This window comes from Nomia melanderi, chromosome 13 (genome assembly GCF_051020985.1).
Source record: "Nomia melanderi isolate GNS246 chromosome 13, iyNomMela1, whole genome shotgun sequence".
Taxonomy (NCBI): Eukaryota; Metazoa; Arthropoda; class Insecta; order Hymenoptera; family Halictidae; genus Nomia; species Nomia melanderi.
In genome coordinates this window covers 13,019,591-13,039,975 of record NC_135011.1, presented here as the reverse complement: position 1 = coordinate 13,039,975, position 20,385 = coordinate 13,019,591, and the positions used below count along the sequence as shown (strand labels likewise).

General features: G+C 35.2%; 3 protein-coding genes across 3 annotated transcripts; 1 reads left to right on the top strand and 2 right to left on the bottom strand.

The window, feature by feature from the left end:
* Positions 1–2,453: 2,453 nt before the first annotated feature.
* On the top strand, positions 2,454–8,457 carry LOC143175219 (protein G12-like). Its single transcript, XM_076373299.1, has 2 exons — positions 2,454–2,622; positions 6,518–8,457. Exon 2 carries the CDS (start codon positions 6,518–6,520, stop codon positions 7,172–7,174), a length of 657 nt encoding a protein of 218 aa, XP_076229414.1. The 5' UTR covers positions 2,454–2,622; the 3' UTR covers positions 7,175–8,457.
* A 1,008-nt stretch (positions 8,458–9,465) lies between these two features.
* LOC116425652 (uncharacterized) lies at positions 9,466–11,101 on the bottom strand. The gene is made up of 3 exons (XM_076373304.1): positions 10,985–11,101; positions 10,532–10,611; positions 9,466–10,162 (listed from the first exon to the last, which is right to left on the bottom strand). The coding sequence occupies exon 3, from the start codon at positions 10,160–10,162 to the stop codon at positions 9,512–9,514; it is 651 nt and encodes a 216-aa protein (XP_076229419.1). The 5' UTR covers positions 10,532–10,611; positions 10,985–11,101; the 3' UTR covers positions 9,466–9,511.
* A 2,125-nt stretch (positions 11,102–13,226) lies between these two features.
* LOC116425651 (carbonic anhydrase 1) lies at positions 13,227–20,181 on the bottom strand. The gene is made up of 5 exons (XM_031973657.1): positions 18,626–20,181; positions 18,234–18,500; positions 16,111–16,367; positions 13,973–14,197; positions 13,227–13,899 (listed from the first exon to the last, which is right to left on the bottom strand). Exons 1-5 carry the CDS (start codon positions 18,714–18,716, stop codon positions 13,798–13,800), a joined length of 942 nt encoding a protein of 313 aa, XP_031829517.1. The 5' UTR covers positions 18,717–20,181; the 3' UTR covers positions 13,227–13,797.
* Positions 20,182–20,385: the final 204 nt, after the last annotated feature.

Below are 20,385 nucleotides of genomic sequence, written 5' to 3'. Positions count from 1 at the left end.
CAACGTTCCGAAGCCTGCTTTCTGTACAGAACTCAATAACTTAAAAAGTATGAGTAGAAAAAATGCTTCAGACAAAAGCTGCAAGACATAGAGCTAAACATATGGTGGTTATATTTTTTTACGTTATAAGGATATTATGAAGTTTTTAAACGACAATGGATACTTTGCGTCTCAGTTCCAATGTTATATAAATAGAAGAACGGAATTTATTTGCACAAAATTATGTGAAATCAGAGCTACATGCTTCGGAGAATATCTTCCCTTATTAAAAATCTGTATAAATATATTTAACAATGAATACAAGATGAAAGTGTAAATATTTTTTAAAATAATTTTTGAAATAAAAATCAGTTTGTATAGCAGGCAGTACTTAGCAACAGATTGGTAACCTTCAATTTTCGTTATGTGAATACGCGAATTTTTGGATTTTGTCCACAAGTAGCCACATTGTGCGTCGCGCCGAAACGAAATCCGGCGCCAATGTTCGTTACATTTCCACTTCATCGCACTCTGTTTCGCTTACGTTATTTGTGCGTGACGCGCCAAGAACAAGGTCGTGACGAAACTGAGGCGTCACTGATGCCATCACTAACAGACCGAGCGTCGTGAGTGAACGTCTTTTAGTGGTGCTTTTTGACGAAAAACTGGCCAAAATTCATAATTTCATGCGACTTTTATAAAAGTTGGTATACTTAGATTTTTAGAGTTCCTAAATCTGACTATTCTGTCAAAAATGCAAAATTCAAAATGGCGAATCAAACAAATTTGTTAAGAGAAATTTTACCTGGTACATTAAAGAAGCTTGAATTTTGGAGATATTAAGGGGCTTGAAATTTCGTCAAATTTGACGGTCTACATCTCTGTAAGCAGTCAATACATGACACTGCTACATACTTCGAAAATTGAATTTTGGATTCATGGACGGGCGTGCTCAGATACAAAGTGACCCACGCAACTTGTTCACCCTCAATAACTTCCAAAGTATGCATTGTCTGAAAAGCCTTTTATGGAAAAGTTATATGGTTTAGAGGGATGCATTATGTACTGCATGTATTTCTTTTGTAAGTGAAGGAGTTTCGGAGGTATAAAGATCAACTTCGTTTTTTTAAATGCAATGCTATATTTTGTATGCCAAAATTTCGAAAAGCGTTAAATTTTGAGTAAAAAGGTAGTGACCTTTATTAGCTGTAAACCTAATAATGAACGAATAATTTCACTTTATTTCTTGAAAATGGTCTAAGCGTAACATAAAGTTAGAAATGCAATACCAGCAAAGATTTCTGTAGGGCTTCTTCCATTCACTAACGCAGATGTTGGAAATGGTGTTCATTCGTATTAATACACTGCTGTAATCCATTAATCAACGACGAAGCAGTACTCTGTATTATTTCTGCAGCAAGCCTAGTGCATGGTTCACGAATTCATTTTTTCATATTTTCTGATGTTGTTGTTGATTCACGATCCATCATATCATTTAATATATCCCATAGAAAGTAATATAGCGGTGTCAGATCTGGTGAATGTGGTGGCCACAGAAATTCTTCACCACATAGATCCATCGATTGAGGAATTGTCTGTTCAGTACTTGCCTTACTACATGTCTATAATATGCGGGGCAAACATCATAATGGTACCAGATATCTCTGCAGATATTTGATCGTACATTTTCTAATAAAATTGGTAAAATATCCCATAAAAAATTCGAATAGTTTCGTCTCGTCAATCGTTCATTAATAAAATATTTGCTGTTATCTTACTGAAACAGTAACGTACAAACATTAATGACAACTTTAACACTGAATCAGGAACAAAGAAGACGATTACGATTATATACGCAGAACCGGTCATATTAATAAACATTTCCACAGAAACTTCGCGGTCTTCCGGAAATCTTTACTGATAATGAATTCCCAACTTGATATTACGTATAGAACATTTTCAAGAAACAAAGTGAAATTATTCGTTATTTATTAAGTTTGCAGCTAATAAAGGTCACTACATTTTTATTCAGAATTTAACGCTCTTCGATATTTTGACATACAAAATATAGCATTGCATTTAAAAAAACGAAGGTGATCTTTAAATCTTCAAAACGCTTCTACTCACCAAAAAAAATGTATGCATTACGTAATGTATGCTTCCAAATCATATAACTTTTCTTTAAAAAGTTTTTCATTACATGCATATTTTAAAAGTTATTGAGGGTGAACAGGTTGCGTGGACCACTTTGTATATAAAATTCAATACAGTGGTAGCAAAAGTTTTTCAGGAGTATGTCGAAAACTAAATATTAGCAGAATGTTTTTCAAAAAAAAAGTTGTTCAAAATGTGAAATTCATGCACTATTTGATACTAATGATTAAGATGACGAGAACATCAACAGTTCTGGCAACAAGTAGCGATAAGAGCGATATAAATGGCATTGTGGTAGCGAGTCGCGCTTAGTATATTTCTTAGTAATTCATGGTAAACAGCATTTCAGGTGTGACGTAATACAAAGAAAAAGTTCAGCCGATATCGCTTAGAATTGATAAACTTTGTGCAGTATATAAATCACAGCATTGATGAATATGGCATCCAGTTCCTCCGAGATTCAGCGACGTAAACTTCAGCAAACCCAAAGTGAGTAAAGAAAGACGCTTATTGAGCTATTACAGGTAATCCCTGTATAACACGATTGTTACGTTTCTAAAAAACGTCGTGTTATACAAATCCGTGTTATATGGAATAAAGAACTAGTGCAAGAAGGGAGTTAGGTGAAATTTTAATCTATATATAATGTAGTAAAAAGAAAACACAAAATTTTAAAATATACTCAATACTTCACGAACAAAATAGGATTTCAAATTGTAATAAATTTTAAAACTCTGTAGGCAAATCTGATACGACATATGCGCTCAAATAAAAAAATTCCAATGAGATATCTTGCAAACTTAAAAGCTCTTATCTCGTTCCGTGGTGTACGAGGACTTCTTTAAGATCGAATATTGCTCTTAAAAACGTTAAGCGTTGTACGGGAATTTCTCTAATTTTCAAATCGTGTTAGAGTGAAACCGTGTTCTAGGATACCATATTATATGAGGGATTTTCACAATTCTCAAATCGTGTTATAGAAATGCCGTGTTATGCGGGGGTTAGCTGTACTTCTAAATAGTCATATCACCACAGAGTTATTGTTTATGTATGTCTTATGGCTTTGAACTGCATAACATTGAAGCTGCTTGATTCATAGTAAATAGAACATGATCCATACTTTTAAAAAATCTATAAACAGCGCACACAAACAGATTGCGACTGCCAATTTATTAGCCAGTACTAACAATGTATAACATTTATTGTCTCTATTCTAAATTGTATGCCAGTTCAATATAAATCACATTGTCAGTAATGAAAAAGGCATCGTTCACAAAATATTTATTATGTAGGAATTATTTGCAGAAATCCCACATAGTGCTGGGGTAAAGGGGTGGAAATTCACAATAAAACACATGGATTAATCCTTTGTCCTATAATAACGTGTCAAACTCCTAATAAACATAAATATTACTCAATTCTTGTAAATTCAAATGAAATATTATTCTTCTCTTATCAATTATTATACTTTACAGTAAACGTAGGCATTGAATATGCCTAGAATTTTCATCTTTCTTTCGATAAATTATTAATAACAAAGTAGTTGTATCGATCATAGTAGAGAAATAAGTCGTAGGACAAGGGGATAAAAAATAACAAGCTTTATTGATAGAACTCTGAAATCACACTCGCTAAAACATAATGCTCGTTCTCTCATTGACTTTCAAGAAATTCTCCCGTTTTTTTTCCTTGTTTGTTTTCCTTTTATGAGGTTTCCGGTTCCTGGGTTTATCACCACCTTTGTGGTGGTGATGTGTGCTGAAGTATTTGTTATTTGTTAAGTTAACAGAAATGGAATAATTCTGCCTCATAATTTGTGCAAGATGTTTCTTCATGTAAGTTGCAAATACTATTGTTATTGTTGTGCAAATGGTTAATAATGTGGAAGATAAGGTGCCTTTTATTGACACTATGATGTGTCTATTGTCTAGGTAACTTTTGAGAATTCTTTGCAAGTTGTGAAGGGTGTATATTTTTTAGTTTCAGGAGTAGAGTGTCGTGCCATACTGTGTCAAAAGCTTTTTCCAGATGCAAGAGGACCATAACAGAAGTTCTATTTTTGTTGTATTCTGCTGCAATGAGATCTGTTATTCTCATAACCTGATTTATGAAGGAGTGTTCGAGTCTAAATCCGAATTGTTCGTTTATGATTGTGTTATTTGCTTTTAGATATTTAGTTATTTCCTGGAGGATAAGGTTTTCTAGGCTTTTGCCTAGAAAACTAAAAAAACCGATGGATCTGTAACTGGTGATTTTCCGTTTTTTCAGGGTTTTGTTGATTGGAAATATTTTGGCGATTTTCCAAAAGTCGGGAAAGTAAGATAGTTTTAAAGAGGCTCTAAATATGTAGCAGATTTGGCAGATGAGTTTATTTGGTAGATTTTTGAGTTTGATGGCTGATAGTTTATCTGGGCCAGTGGCCAATTTCCTTAAAGAGTTTTTTATTTGGTCGAGAGATATGATAATTGTTAGGGTTTCTGGGGTTGCATTGTTTAGGTGAGTTGTATGCTGGATTGTTTGTGTTTCGTGCAGTGATGGTGAGGTAGAGGTACTGTTGTGGATATTGGCAAAGTAGTTGGCTAGTACGTTTGCTCTTTTCTCATCAGATATATGGATTCTGCTCTGTGAATCTTGTAGGTTAAAGATTTTTTATTTAGAAGGTTTAAACATTTTGTGTGTTTTGCAGGAGTTGTCTTTGTATTTTAGGAATTTTAGTTTTTCCTCTCATCCCCTATTTTTTAGGAAATGGATTCTATTTCTGATTTTATGGGTGAGAATGTTTTTTAATAATTTGCAATAGGAATTTGCTATTTTTTGACGATTTCTTTTTGCTCTATTTCTTTCTTTGATTAGATTTGAGAGTTCGCGGTGATTTGAGATTTTTCCTTGTGTGTATTTGGAGGTTTTGCCTCTCACTTTGAAGTGTGGTTTAGTGTCCTTGCTGTCTATGGTGTGGTGTGGTGTTGTGTTTTTTCCACTGTGCCCTTGGTAACTTTGTGCATTCATTGATTCCACCATTTTTGGAAGTTTTTGAAAATTTGGAGCCAGTTTGCCTCAAGAACGTTCAAGCCCAGAGGTTGTCACCCTTATATAATAAAGCACGGCTCTAATGAAATGGCAGGCTACCCGCGAGCGGTCAAGTCTGAACGTCAAGACTCTTCCAACCACGATGTTCAGGCCGCCTCAATCTTCAACGGGTCATCTTTGGTCGGTATTGGCTGCGTCACAGTAACAAAGAACAAAAGCGGCACTGAATGCGACGAAGTGAGATGTAACGATAGAAAACGAAGCTGACGGCACTAGAATTTTTCTTTTTATCGTTACATCTAACTCCATTGCTTGCCGTCTCGCTTTTGCCCTTTGGTACTGCGACGCGGCTAATATCGATGACGCTATCAAAGACCAAGCCGACCCGAACATCGTGAGTGTGTCACGTATAAGCGAACTAGAGTTTAAAACTTCTTGGTTTACTATTTCACACTTATTTCGCAGAAAAAAAGATGTAGAAATTAGTTTCGTTGAACTTCGATTTATTCATGCACAGATTTGGTATATGACTGCCTATGTTACAAATTCGGGTTCCTTATATACTACTTTTGGGGAGTAACCTTTATCTATGGTCTATGGTTGCGTCATAGGCTGAACGTGGAATTTGTCCGGAAAATTTTCAATGCGTCACAAGTGGAAGAGTCGTCTTGCCGCTTGGACTTGATCGCCAGCAGTAGCCTGCCACTCGTCAGACCTGCAGTTTACCTGACTCGTTCTATCCCTTCCTCTCACTCTCTCGCTCACTTCCTCGATCACCCCCAAGTCCCATGCATAACTTTGGCGACATACCCTGGTCCATACACGCAGTCATCCACTCGGTTTCCAATCCAACTTATAAAAGAACGTTTCCATCCAGCACACGCCGATTTTGTTGAAACTTATACGAAACATAGTTCTCAAGAAAATATTTGACACGTATTTTTTCTTACCAGCCAACATTCATTGTGAACGAGTAAAACAACTATTAGAATTGACGGTAGAAAATATATTTTTTACAATATTCCTGAAACTAGGAGCGCAGAAAATAAATCTAAAAATTGTTCATGTTGAGGCGAACATTTTAAAAAGGAAATTTTTTTCTGTACTGCCTAGTTTCAGAGATATTGTAAAAAATATACTTTCAACCCTCAACTTTAAGGGATGGTTTCACTCGTCAAAGTGGATGTTGACCGATAAGAAAAAATACGTGTCAAATACTTTCTTGAGAATTATTTCTCACATGAGTTTCATTACAATCGGCGTGTGCTAGATGGAAAGGTTTCTTTGTAAGAATAACTTTTACCGTAACTATAAATTCTACATATTGTTCAACAAATGTTTGTTGTTTCTTTCGCAGATGAAATTCGCATTGGTAACTTTAACAGTCCTGGCAGTTGCCAGCTCCGTGAACCCCTACAAGATTCCAGCTTCAGGCTCAGGTGAGCTCGCCAAAGAGCTGCAAGATTTCCTGGATTTGGTCCCTATGTCAGACGTTGTTGAAATCGTTAAAACATACCTTTCCCAAGACGAAGAAGTCCAGGCTATGATGAGGATCGCATTATCAGCTGATTCAGTGGCATTCATCAAGGAAATTGAAGATATGCCCGAGATGTGGCAGCTGGCAAGCTATATACAGAGAGCTGGTCTCGACATCCATCTTTGCATAAACAAACTGAATAGATCGCTGAAGATGAACGCCTTCACACCTTCCTCCACCTATCGCGAAATCAGCGGTGGTATTAGTGGCCTTCAGGATGATCTACTCGAGGTATTGCCAGAAGAGAAGTTACAGACGCTGGCCGCAGAGAAATGGGATAACTCCCGGTTATTAATGGAGGTTTCAAATGAAATATTCTCAAGGAAGTATATGCCAGCATACAAAAGAATTGCCGAGAGCAATCACCTGAAGAACCTGCGTTCGGCAACTGAGAAAGCTGGTATCGCATTAGCAGATATCGAATTTGGATACATTATGAGCCTCACTGCCCACGTCGTTCATTACAGCCTCCTCTAAACGTTGAAAATATTCTGTGAAGTTGTTGTTATTACAGTTCAAATATAAATTATATACAAGATGTAGAATCAAGAACGCTGAATCATTTCGAAAAGTATCAGTGATACGAACAAATGCGTGAAACAAAAGTTATAGGCTACGATATACTGCATGTCACGATAGGAGGTATTTGACAATGGCGTGACCTTGAAGCGTCCTTCAAAGGTCGCGCCACAATTCTTAAATAGAACCCCATATTTTGTATTCCATATTTTTGAAGCCGACATTCAAACGTTTCCGAACCATAGACATGAAATTTTTCTTGTAAGCCGTAATCAAAATATCAGGATCCAAAGTTGCCGGTTCGTCAGTAACATTAGTGATCCACGAACAGTCTAACTTCCAACTTGTGGACAGAGGGGCAAGGGAATGCTGTCATGCATGAGAGAGTAAAGGAAGGTAGCAGGTGCGATGACTGCGTTCTCAACTGTGAGTCCACGTTTCGATCGATAAATGATGTCATTCACATTTTCAAACGGAAACCCATCATGCAACAAACAAGGATCGTGGATATTGCGTTCCTTTACTCTCCCATGTCCGTCGGCCACCATCACTACCAATAAACCAACAACTTTGGATGCTGATATCTTGACAACGATTAACGCGAAAAATTTCATGTCTTTAATTTGGAAATGTCTGTAATAAAAACGAATGAGCTAAAACTACTGGATAGAATATATCTGTATACAAAAGACGCGAATTCAGGATTATACTTAAAGACTACGTTGGAAATGTCTGTCAAAAGGTGTGGAACGTGCGACTGTTTGATTCAAAATTAGGGCTCTTAATAAATGTGATCCTCAATCCAATGTCGACACATGTTACGCGCTTCTAACTCATACATAGTGTGACACAGCTACCAACATTTGTAAAACAGTATAAGAATACAGTAGTTGCATTCCGCCACGCTAAGAAAAAACGTGTCAATTTCTTTCTCCCTCTTTTACACTAGCTACGGCCCGTACTAGTTTCGAAGTAAAGTAATTCACGGGGAAAATACCGTAACACTCGAAGTGGCGGCATCCATATCACCTTCAAGTGCTGCGACGCACTTTTCCGTTGACCGGATGTTGACTTGATTCTTCGGGATCAGGTTACATCAGCATCGCCCACACAGGCTACATGCGTTTCATTTGATGGCATTGTCACGCACGTAAAATTTCCTTACACGTCTGAATTTCGGCTTCTGTTATAAATTAAAAATATGGGAATATTTTAAATATAAATAAAAATATTAATAATAACATATGGGGTTTTATTTAAGAATTGTGGCGTGACCTTTACAGGACATTACAAAGTCACCTCACAATCGAGAGCGAGAACTGTAGTTAGAATGACGTCGTTCTTTGGGAAATTGGCCGGTTCCTCTCAGCAGGCCGATTCCGTTATTCCTTCATCAGCTCCGGGGAAAACCCATGCGTTGTCTCCAAAACGCCAGGCCTGGTCGCTGTCTCCCACGTATACTTTTTATGGCACCCTTTCGGTGGTGCGAACAGTGGATTTGCATCCTTCGAGAGGGATGGTGCGGGGCGTAAGAATATAGAAATGTCCCCTTCATTTGTTTGTATCACTGATACTTTGGAGATAATTCGGTGTTCTTGATTCGGTCCTCATACATTACTTTTTAAATTAAACCTATTTTTATCTCGGAAACTATTTAAGTTTGGACCCATGTTCACTGAGGTTTTTTTATTCAGTTTCGTAAGTTGTACGCGCCCTATCATTTGTGCGCAACAATTTAGTTGCACTCTGTATGTCTCAATTTGCATTGTGAAACCTAGGAATCGCCGCTTGCCTCGCCACATGTTTCAGCATATGTGGGGCCCTTAACCCTTTGCACTCCGAGTTCCTTTCACATTTACTCTTCCATAATTCTTATTACTTTCAGTGTTTTACTTGAAATGTATTTAGAAAGACAATTAGTTAATAGCAAGAAATGTAAATAATTCTTTTTACCAATACTATAAAAATAGTATAACAACTTAATACAATTAAAAAATGTCACACTTTCGAATAAATCTACTGTTGAGTCATGTTCGACATAGGAACGCAAAAGGTTAAAGGTAGACTGATGGCAGTCTGAAAGAAGGCGGGTAGAGAGTGCTACGCGAAAGCCTGTTCTAGTCTGATCTAGTAAACTATGTACGATATACTCTAGTAAACTGTGTACAATAAACTATGCACATAACTTACTAAACTATTCTCTACATTTTGTTAAATACGCGACTTCTTGTTATTAATCCTCCACACAATTGTATCATACATATATTTATTAGAAAACAAGGATAAAAACATTTGTTAAATAGCAAAAGTTCTGATTAAGAAAAGCACCGGGAGAAGTTGCTCGAATAACCTGCCGTCGAGACCATGCTTTTCGGCCGTTCTGGCCGAAGCACTGAAGTGATTTCCTATGTGTGTGATTAAGTTGGATTTGTCGGACTGCCCGTTCGTAGTGTTATAGTAGTCGTTCAAGGTGTTACAGGCCATCTGCTCTTTCCCTATCAGAGCGTTTATTTTCTCTGAAGGAAACAGAGCTGCGAGGTCTTTTTCGAAACCAGCCAGTCCACCGGTAATTTGGAGTTCCGATTCAGTGGGTTCTTGAGCATACACAAAGTTGACGTACATATTTATAGTATCTACTAAATAGTAGATATCGAGGATGATCTCTTCCGGTAAATTAAGCAATTCGGCCGCCTCTTGTGGTTCCTGCACGTCGTTCGAAAGAAGCGATCCTACATCTCTCATGCTCAAAATATACATGCTGGTTTGGAACTCCCGGTCTTTAATGGTGTATGCCCTGACCAGTCGGAGGAATTTATCCATAGGGATTAAGTCGATGATATTCTGGAGATCTTTCACGAGCTTACTCGAGACAGCAATTGGCAATTTGAATGCCTCCAAGGAGGTAGACATCGCTACAATTATCAGGCATTGCGCAATGAGATTCATCTACAAAAAGATTCGAGAAACTTAACGATAAGATAAATGAAAATCGAACGATTCGGGGAAATCATTTGAGTTATGATTACTTCGATGAAGTTAAAATTTCGTAAGATATTAAATATCTTCCAACTGTATTATTTTGATGAAACCAAAGTTTCATTTGGTATTAAATATTTTTCAGTCGTATTACATCGATGAAATCGAAGTTTCGATAATTATTTAGGAAAGACGATTAATTATTTCTCACCAATTTTTGATTTTTGGGTATGTTGTAGGGAACGCAATTCTAAGTAACTTTTTCCTGTATCTTTTCCTGCAACTCCAATTCGATCTTAGTTCCGTGAAGTCCGTTGCACGACGACACGCAATTCTTACCGTTATATTATCTGTCGGCGCCGCCGACTGTAACGTCAACTGGCCGATGACGTATTGGTGATTCCCACTATCCCCACTATCTATAATGTGTACGTTAAAAATACTACACGACTCTCACCTCTTGACCAATTAGCACTGAACTAAGAGGCAGAGTGACAAGGATAGACGCACAGTGGTGCCTTTCAACGAAAAACTGATCAAAATTCAATTTTCGAAGTATGTAGCAGCGTACTATAAGATCCTATAAAATTTTTAAATATATTGACTACTTACTGAGATGTAGACCGTCAACCTTTACGAAATTTCAAGCCTCTTAATGTCTCGAAAATTCAAGCTCCTTTAATGTGCCAGGTCAAATTTCTCTTAACAAATTTGTTTGATTCGCCATTTTAAATTTTGCATTTTTAACAGAATAGTCAGATTTAGGAACTCTAAAAATCTAAGTATACCAACTTTTATGAAAATCGCATGAAATTATGAATTTTGGCCAGTTTTTCGTCAAAAAACACCACTGTAAAGCGTTCACTCGCGGCGCTCGGCCCGGTGGTGATGGTAGCACTGACGCCTCAGTTTTGTTACGACCTTGTTATTGGCCGAGTCGCGCACAAATACACATAAGCGAAACACAGTGCGATGAAGTGAGAGGTAACGAACATTGGTGTCCGATTTCGTTTCGGCGCAACTATACAAACTCCCTGCTATCAGTGCAAATCACTGTATCTGTAGCAACTGTATCTGCTACAGTGCAAATCACTGTTTAGTACGCTCAAAGATTGCCCCACAGACATTCCGAGTTTCCCACGTATTTATACTTTTATTTTGTATTCATTGTTAAATATATTTATACAGATTTTTAACAAGGGAAAATATTCTCCGAAGCATGTAGCTCTGATTTCACATAATTTTATGCAAATAAATTCCGTTCTTCTATTTATATAACATTGGAATCGAAACGCAAAGTATCCATTGTCATTTAAAAACTTCATAATATCCTTGTAACGTAAAAAAATATAACCACCATATGTTTAGCTCTATGTCTTGCAACTTTTGTCTGAAGCATTTTTTTCTTCTACTTATACTTTTTAAGTTATTGAATTCTGTTCAGAAGACAGGCTTCGGAATGTTGTAAAAGCCGATGTTTACATCGACTTTTTCCTCTGACAAGATAATAAAGATTAGTATTGCTGTTGGTTGGGGTAGTTTTTTCTTATCACTTGTACTTTATTATTGCCAAACAACCGCCGTATTCAGACTAGAAGAATTGTTGACAATTACGAAGTAAAAGATCCCCCCACCCAAAGAAACTACCACGACCAATACCAATACCAATCTGTATTACTTTTGTTACAAAAAAATTATGATGAAAATTTGTGTTATCAGTGTACTTTCTGTTCCAAACAATTCACCCATTATATCTACGAGTCTCGATTTCATCGATGTAATACGACTGAAAAATATTTAATACCAAATGAAACGTCAGATAAATAGCCGCCTCATGCTGACGCTCATGCTGCCTCGAATTTTTGCAATTATCTCTGAAACTAAAATCGAGTCAGAGTTATATTTAGTTATAATTTATCTAGGAAAAAGTTGCTGAGAATTATGTTCCCCATAACATAGCAGAAAATCATAGAAATCGGTAAGGATATCTTTTCTTTAAATAGTTATCCTAATATTTCATGACAAATACGTTCAAATGAATAAAATTTACTATTTTTAATACTCACCATACAAAGCTGGAATATCCTGTGTTAATGTTCAAACGCAAATGGTTGCAGATCAAATGATAGCTGCGCTTTTATACAGTGACTGAATACTATAAGCATAGAATGATAAGATTACAGAAATCAATTGATGAGAAAGTTGATTAAAATCGTTTATGATATCGATTGTAAAAAGTGCCCCAGGATTGTAGACGACACTATGGAAGTTGGCTCCTCAAACCCATCGCATCGAAAGGAGCATAGCCGAATAAGGAGGGGTAAAAGTACCTCCAAACCAAATCAACATTCGCACATATCATTCGATAGATCTCTCGAGGAAATCTCTATGTACCAAGTTTTAAGCCCCTACCCATTACTATTAGGATAATTAAAGGGTGAAATGCTATACACAGTTTATGCTTGACATTTTATGTTCTGTTTGACAAAAAAAATTATAAAAGAAATCCTAGTTATTCTATGCGTGCATGTGCATTTCTATGAATTTTTCAGAATTTTATATTGCAAAATCAATTTTTAAAAAATTAGAAAAATTTATAAATGCTGATTTTTTATTTAAATTATCAGAGCACCACTTTTATATTTCCATGGAATTACTGCCTTATTGTGTATTATAATACTTTATTTTTCCATACTTTTCGGATTGAGGGAACGCAGATAAAAAAAAATAAAAATTGATATTTTTTTAAGGGTAGTAACGTCGTATTACAGCAGTTATTAAATAACGTCCATTAAGTTATGTCTATAATATTTTATTTTATAATTTTATAGACGTGAAAGGACTATGTAATTTTTATTCAACCTTTTTTCACTACACCATTCTGAAGATAATTCACGAGAAAGGAAAATTTGCATTTTTTCAAGGGGTGATTTCACCCTTTCAAAGTGAAATTCGGCACGAAAAGAATTGCAATGTATTAGATTTGACTTATTCTACTTACACACAAAGTTTCAGAAATGTTGAATTTCCAGGTTGAGCAACTTCCCTCGTTAGTCCTCTCGTGAGTAATATAAACACAGTCCATAACTCTCAAATACCATCATTGTGTCAAAGGCAAGAAATCGGTAGTAGGCCTTGATCCCCAAAGCTTCATCTTTCTAGATTTCAGCGATGATCGATAATAAGATAGTAATTACGTACCCAACTATGTAATCACCGATATACATCTCTACTTATCATTTGCGATCTCTACTCGCTAAAATTTTAATATTAAATATATTCTAAAATCGTCTATTTATAAGAGTGATTGATTCCGTTGTTAAAAATGCTTAATGTGTTTTAAGTATGAAATTATTTATCGTAAATCAATGCAGTTCATAAGGTACAATAAAATTTCACATTTCATTAAAACGTAATACATTTCTTCTCTTATTTACTCTTAAAAGTTGAATTGCGAACAACAGTTTGTATACACGTATGGTTTTAAGAATTTTATTAATTTTAGTTGCAGAAGTAATATAAACCCCATCAATTTCAATAAGTAGTGGTTACTTCATACGTGTATAATTTTATTATTTATTTTATGTAAGCTATATATTGTTTAGTTATTCGTAAAAATAGATGTTACGATTGTTTATCCGTTGAACAGGTCTGCAATTTAGAAGAATAGGACCGTTCGCTGAACAAAGTGATCGAAATTGTGCAACCTATATTAAAAATTAATATTGACAATATGGAGTAAGCATGTTCCTGAATAATTACTGTAAAATAGTGTTTTACTTGAAATGAAGATACAGCGATTGGTTCAGGGTGTAAGATCCAAGTGACTATTTCACTACAGGGCGGCTGCGTAAGAGAGCCGCCGTAAGTGTAATAATTTTTCTCAAAGGGTGAGAAAAACCACTCCAAAGGAAAAGGTGAGATATGAACCTTCTTTCCTGGTTGTTGGATTCGCCATAAATTCGTTATAATGTGGTCTAAATAAGGATTATCAGCATTTGTGATCTGTAGATGCAATTCACCATTAAGTAGTTAGTATTTAATAACAATATATGAATGAAAATAATCTTTTTCACTTTTCAATATATTATTTACGTAAGAAATTATTTCTCAATACACTTAGCCCTCGAATTACACAATTTCAGTTTAACACGGTTGAAGAACTTCCATTTACGCGGCACTTGCATTTCACTATAACATGGTCCAGCCAAACAAATGCAAAAATTACATTAATTTTTTTTGTTTTGTGAATTACATATGCAATCTTGTTGGATTAACACGTTGACTGCCACGGTGGTTACCAATGACCGGAGCTTCCAAATGACTTGAAAACAGTTATACCTCGTAAGATAATTGACATCCAAGAAAAATGTTCAACAGCGTAAATAAATAGATAATTATATAACTTAAAAACTGTAGTACCAAATAATTGATAATCATTTCTTTTTATCTTCGTTATAAAAGAAAAAATGACTGTGGCAGTCAACGTGTTAATGAATTTCTTTTTTTCAATATATATACAATTTTTTATTTTACAAAAAAATAAATAATACTATTTCGTACGGATTTGTTAAATTTGTTACGTGTGTATTTCTTTTCAATGTGAATTGTGAACTCGAATTGCACGATTTCAACCTAAACGGCATTTTCGGGGAACGAATATACTGTGTAAATCGAGAGTTAGGTGTACATTGAAACTTATTTGACTTTAACAAAGAGCACAATACACAAAATGGAAAAAATATAATATTAAATGATTTGATCGAATTGCATTATTATTATTATTGCACATTCATCTAACGGAACGTCACCGCATTAGATAGCATTGTTTATAATATAGAAATGTTTTCAAATAATCATCATTTAATTGAGTGAATTATAATAATTCGATTTGGATGGGGGTCACCGATGACCCTCATTCACCTTATTAAGAGTGTTGAAAAGAATTCTGAAAATTTAGTCGTTAAAAAAGGTCTTTTGCTGTTCGCCTTTCTCTGGTCGCTTTGCTTGTTACAGCACCGTACATCGTGTAATGTGTAGGAAAGTAAACATACTTTTTTATTTTGAAAATACTACAAACTTAAATATCTCCACACATGTTTAAATTCACGAATAAAATTATTTCGACCTTGTTTTCGATTTTGTATAAAAAGTGCACTGCTTCTTAATGAAATAACTTTGAATAAATGAAACAGACTAAAAATGCACTAACCACACACACCACACATGAGGGCTACAATCCTTAAATGCAACTTTCTCATAGACTAAGTTGACTTATTCTATATCAGCGACACATTTTTCATCGAAAATTAAATAAAATTACGAAAAAAGAATTATACTTCAAATTTTAAATTGTCGTTCTACGGGGGAAGATTCCAGTCCTCAAATTCATGACGGATTTAGTTGTAAAAAATGCCATAACATCCGCAGGAATATTCGAGTTTGTAGAATTTTTGAAACGGAAATTCAGTCAAAATGTTTGATTTTTTTCATGAAATTACAACAGTTTGTATATCAGCATTTACTTTATCAAAGATAAGCATTTTCTTAATGTTGCTCGCCATTTTTTTACAGGGTAGACCACGAAGCATAATCAGTTTAGATTATTTTGTTGCTAACAGATCAGAAATTTTGTTAGCTAAAATCGCCTTAAAGCATTCCTTGAATCATGTTATTATAATCTAAGCTGATCACGCTTTGTGGTCCACCCTGTATACAGGGTATCTGGTCTATCTGTGAACAGCAAAATATTTCAAAAAATATAAATGATGCAGGAAAATCTTTCAAACGAAAGTTGTAGGGTATAAAAATATTTACGCATTTTTTATTATAGCGATTAGTAATGTTCGCAGTGCAAAACAATTAATTTTTGTATTTAATTAGAATAAATATAAGTGAAAATGCATTAAAATACAAACTTGAAAAAGGAATGATACAACTAGCATGCTATTATATGCTTCAATTGCAATGGCATCCATGGGTGATTTAAAGTCATGTCTTAAGTGATACACTTGCAACTCCATAGGATATCGAACATAATCTATTGTGTGTTCACTGCCTTCCTCATTAGACTGTCCCCAGTGGAAAACCATCGAATGAAAATTATAAGTACTTGTCAGTGGTCCTCCCCGAATGTATGGTTGAGCTAATGCATTCCACATTGCATTCACTATCACTAGATATAAAAATGTTATATTATACCAATAATTAAAATGTAACTGATTGAAAGGTTTCAGTAATTGTAAAAATAAGAGCATGCCAAATATCTAAGGCAACCTATATTACATGGCATTGTATTTAAACAACCTAATTTAATCAATGTAAATATGTTTCATGTGTATAAAAATAATAAAACAGATATTTTATAAATATATATACAAAACGATATTACAGTGAGACTTGCTTAAACTTCCCAGAAATCTGCTCCGCTAAATTCCACAACTCCAGCCCTATTCTTCCCCCATTTACTGTCTTGAACTCAGTCTGACGTGTCCCAGTAGCCAGGGACAGAAAATGAATACAATGGGCAGAAACAGGATAGACGTAAATGTACGCGACAAATATACTCGTGCAATAGAAAAAATTTCAATTGCAGTAATTTTAACGTTACTTTCTCAAATACCGATGGGTTTTTGAAATTTTTTCAATTAAAATGAGTTCGAACACAACGTAAATCGGTATAACTTTATCGATTTGGAGGAACCGAACCTTTAATTTCGTTAATTACATTAAGTCCGTAAAACTAGTCCGATTTCCATCGTGTTTGGATTCATTTCAATCAGAACAATCTCAGAAATTCACTGGCACTATATTTGAGAAGGTAGCTTTGAACTGGCTACAATTGAAATTTTCTTCATTGTATGTTTGCATCTCACGCGTGCAGCATCACTTTGAAGTCCAACGTTTCGATCTTATCCCGCGTCCATTCACTATATCGATTCTTTACCTTTGTCAGGCTGTGCTTAAGTCAATTCCTACTAAGAAATAGCTTCCTCCTATTTCTCCTGCTCGCTTAAATTCCACTGCAGAAACCCGAAGTTGCGAAATTTAAGCGAGCCTCACTGTACAAATACAGAGAATAATAAATAAATAACTATTGACGTAAGTTCTTATCCAATAAACTACTTATGCATTTCATTTACTTTGAATAAAATTTTGTTTGTTAGTTTTATTGTACTTTACTACTGTCTTGGACCAAGCAATTAACGCTCTGAACATACATAGTAATTTATAAACAATAAATCCACTACTGTCTTCTCATCTTTATGATTATGCAATAAAACATTTTTAAACTTAAATTTTGTTTTATTTGTTGTAAGTAGAGTATACTGCTTCTATTTATATTGTCACAAGAAGGAATTAATCTGCCTAAAAAAACAAATAATAGAGAGCAAAACTGACGACATCTAAAATTTTCAGAAAATTTTAATATGTTATTATTGTTAGCCAAGCCGACCTTTGGTTCAAAAGTGAAGAGGATCAAGGGGACTCTTCTACTTACAACGCTCGGCTTTCGGACGCATGGTTATTATTAGTGTACGCAAAGGTCTGATCGTCGTGAGTGGAAGAGTTCCCTTCTAACGTGAGACCTTCACACTATTAGATAGTACAGTAGACAAACCACGTTTGTGCCGAATACCCATAGGCTAAAAGTGCACAGGGGTACAGGGAAGTCTGATTAACTTGGTATATTCGCCGTGAAGGCCTAACTACCAGGTACTCTACGGGTACTCTGGTTCTATAGCTACTCAATACAGTATCGCGAGTGGAAGAATCCTCTTACCTCTGTAACTTTTCAGCTTGTGGGTAATCGGTACACTTGTAGGGTGCCTACTGTACTTATAATTATTTGTAACACTTATTTTTGTTATAACTTGTCTTCTTAAGTATTAATTTATAATTCTAATACGTTAGAAAATGTAATTCAAAGCTTTGAATAATACTTTAAATAAGAATAATTATTAATATCATTTATATGATACATAATGTATTGAATGATGCATGACTTCTAATGTCAAGTAATTAACGGATGAATATGTACCATTATATCCATTATTCATTATAGTCATAGATAAAGGTCCTTTATTGTAACCAGTCCATTGAAGAGGCTCTGATGATTGTACAACTACAAACTGGGTTGCAATGTTGATTGGTGATTGATTGCTACCATTATTGGCTGAACATAGTGTTTTCCACATGTGAGGACCATTATGATCTGAATAACCAAACGAGAAACTAGGAAACCTACACCCATTTTCCAACCATGAGAATAGTTGTGTCCATCCCAAAATGTCAGTGAGCAGCATAACTTTAAGAACATGGGAAGGTATTAAACACCTTCTAAGTGAATTTCTTCTTTAATCAAATTATATGTAGTACTTAATATATAATTATTTTTTAAAAAATGTAAATATACTTTAATTTGTCACTTACAAATAACAAGAACACTGCTAAATAATATCATTAACTCTGATATTGAAACATTTAACATTTTTAACCTTTTTGATATCAATTTTTGTACCATTTATGCTTAATAATATTTATGCACACAGCCTTCTTATTAAAAGCATTCATAAACAGGACAAGAGTTTTACTTGTAAATTTTTGAAATCTTTTAAATTAACCTCTTCTTCGATTAAGATGCATTAAATTATAAAAATCTCTAGTATCAAAAATATTTGTGTTAAACTACAACTTCAAGGGAAAGTTCAATTTAATTATTTGAACTAGGCATCAAATAATAAATACCATTTTACTTCAGTCATTTGATAAGTATTGAATTTAAATATGTGTGCGCGAGTGCGTGCGTGAAAGCGCGCGTGTGTGTGTGTGTAATAATTGTGGAATTACTCATATAAGTATAAACGAATATGCTGTAAGTGAAAAAAATAATCTGTTTCACATCTCATCAACGTTATGAACAGAATTACGAAACAACAAACGTAAATAGAGACGTCACATAATGAGTCAAATAGTAAAATAGATTGACAAAATTCATATATCTCGTGATTATGCAGTATTTATTTTAAAAAGGACACTTATAAGAGTTTGTTAATTCGCAGAATCGGGTTGAATGTTATTACTAGAATAAAAGACTAACGTTAGGAAGCTATCTTCTGGAGGGTTTTATTCTATAAAAAAATAACAATATTTTCTAATCGATTTAAACTGTGACTTTAATTAAATGTTATTAATAATATTAGAGACGGGGCGGAGGAAGGGGAAGGGAGAGACCTACGAACGCACATTCAGTTCTCCCAATTCCCTCAAAAGAAGAAACACTTTCTACACCGACAGTGGCAAAAATATATGAGCAATTTCTACCACTAATTCCGAACTTCAATGGAACAAACGCTGAAATTTTCATCAACACTGTTGTAAAAGCCTCGGACAGTTCCCTCGGACTCCGTAACTACGATTCTCAAACTGATCGAAAAAATTCGCTTACTCTGTGGAAGAACCGTCAACGCCACATATTTAAAACCATTAACTGTTTATAATATTGTTATAGCACTGTAAGATTAATTTATTAAAAATCCCACGTGTTGCCGTGGTAGGGAAATAAAAAGAAAAGATACACTCACTAGGTAACAATAACAAAAATGTGAAGAACACTTTATTTCAATATAACTCGCTGACTCGCTAAGGGTTACTCGCCAACTCTCTCTCAAAATGTCTCTCACCGAGTGTCTCACTCGAAAAAGTCACGCTCAACTATTACCCGGCCACGCATTCCCACTCTGTCTTTCTTACCCTTGCATCCTTCTCACTCGCATCTTTCGTCCATAGTCAAAATTCATGCAGTCACGTACACGCTTTTCTCGCGGTCCAGTCGCTCGGTTCCAGATACTCTTCCTCGCATTCTTTCAGCCACTCAAGATTTTCCAAACGCAGTCACACTATTTACCAAACATCCCGGCGCCGCCCGGATGCAGAACGACACCGGTCGCATGTACGCTTTTCTTTCACACTCCACGTTCTTCCAAACCGTTTTGCAGGCATACGTTCTTATCCGTTCAGTGATTTATAACATCCACACTGACTCAGTAGTAGGTTATTAAACATTTCTCGCATGACATTTAACTGTCAGTACTGTAGGGTTTTTCCAGATGAGTGAAAGTTAGAATGAGTACCAAATGAATTTGAAGCGCCTTATTTCCTCACCTGCGGCTTCCACTGCAATGTTCTTAAGC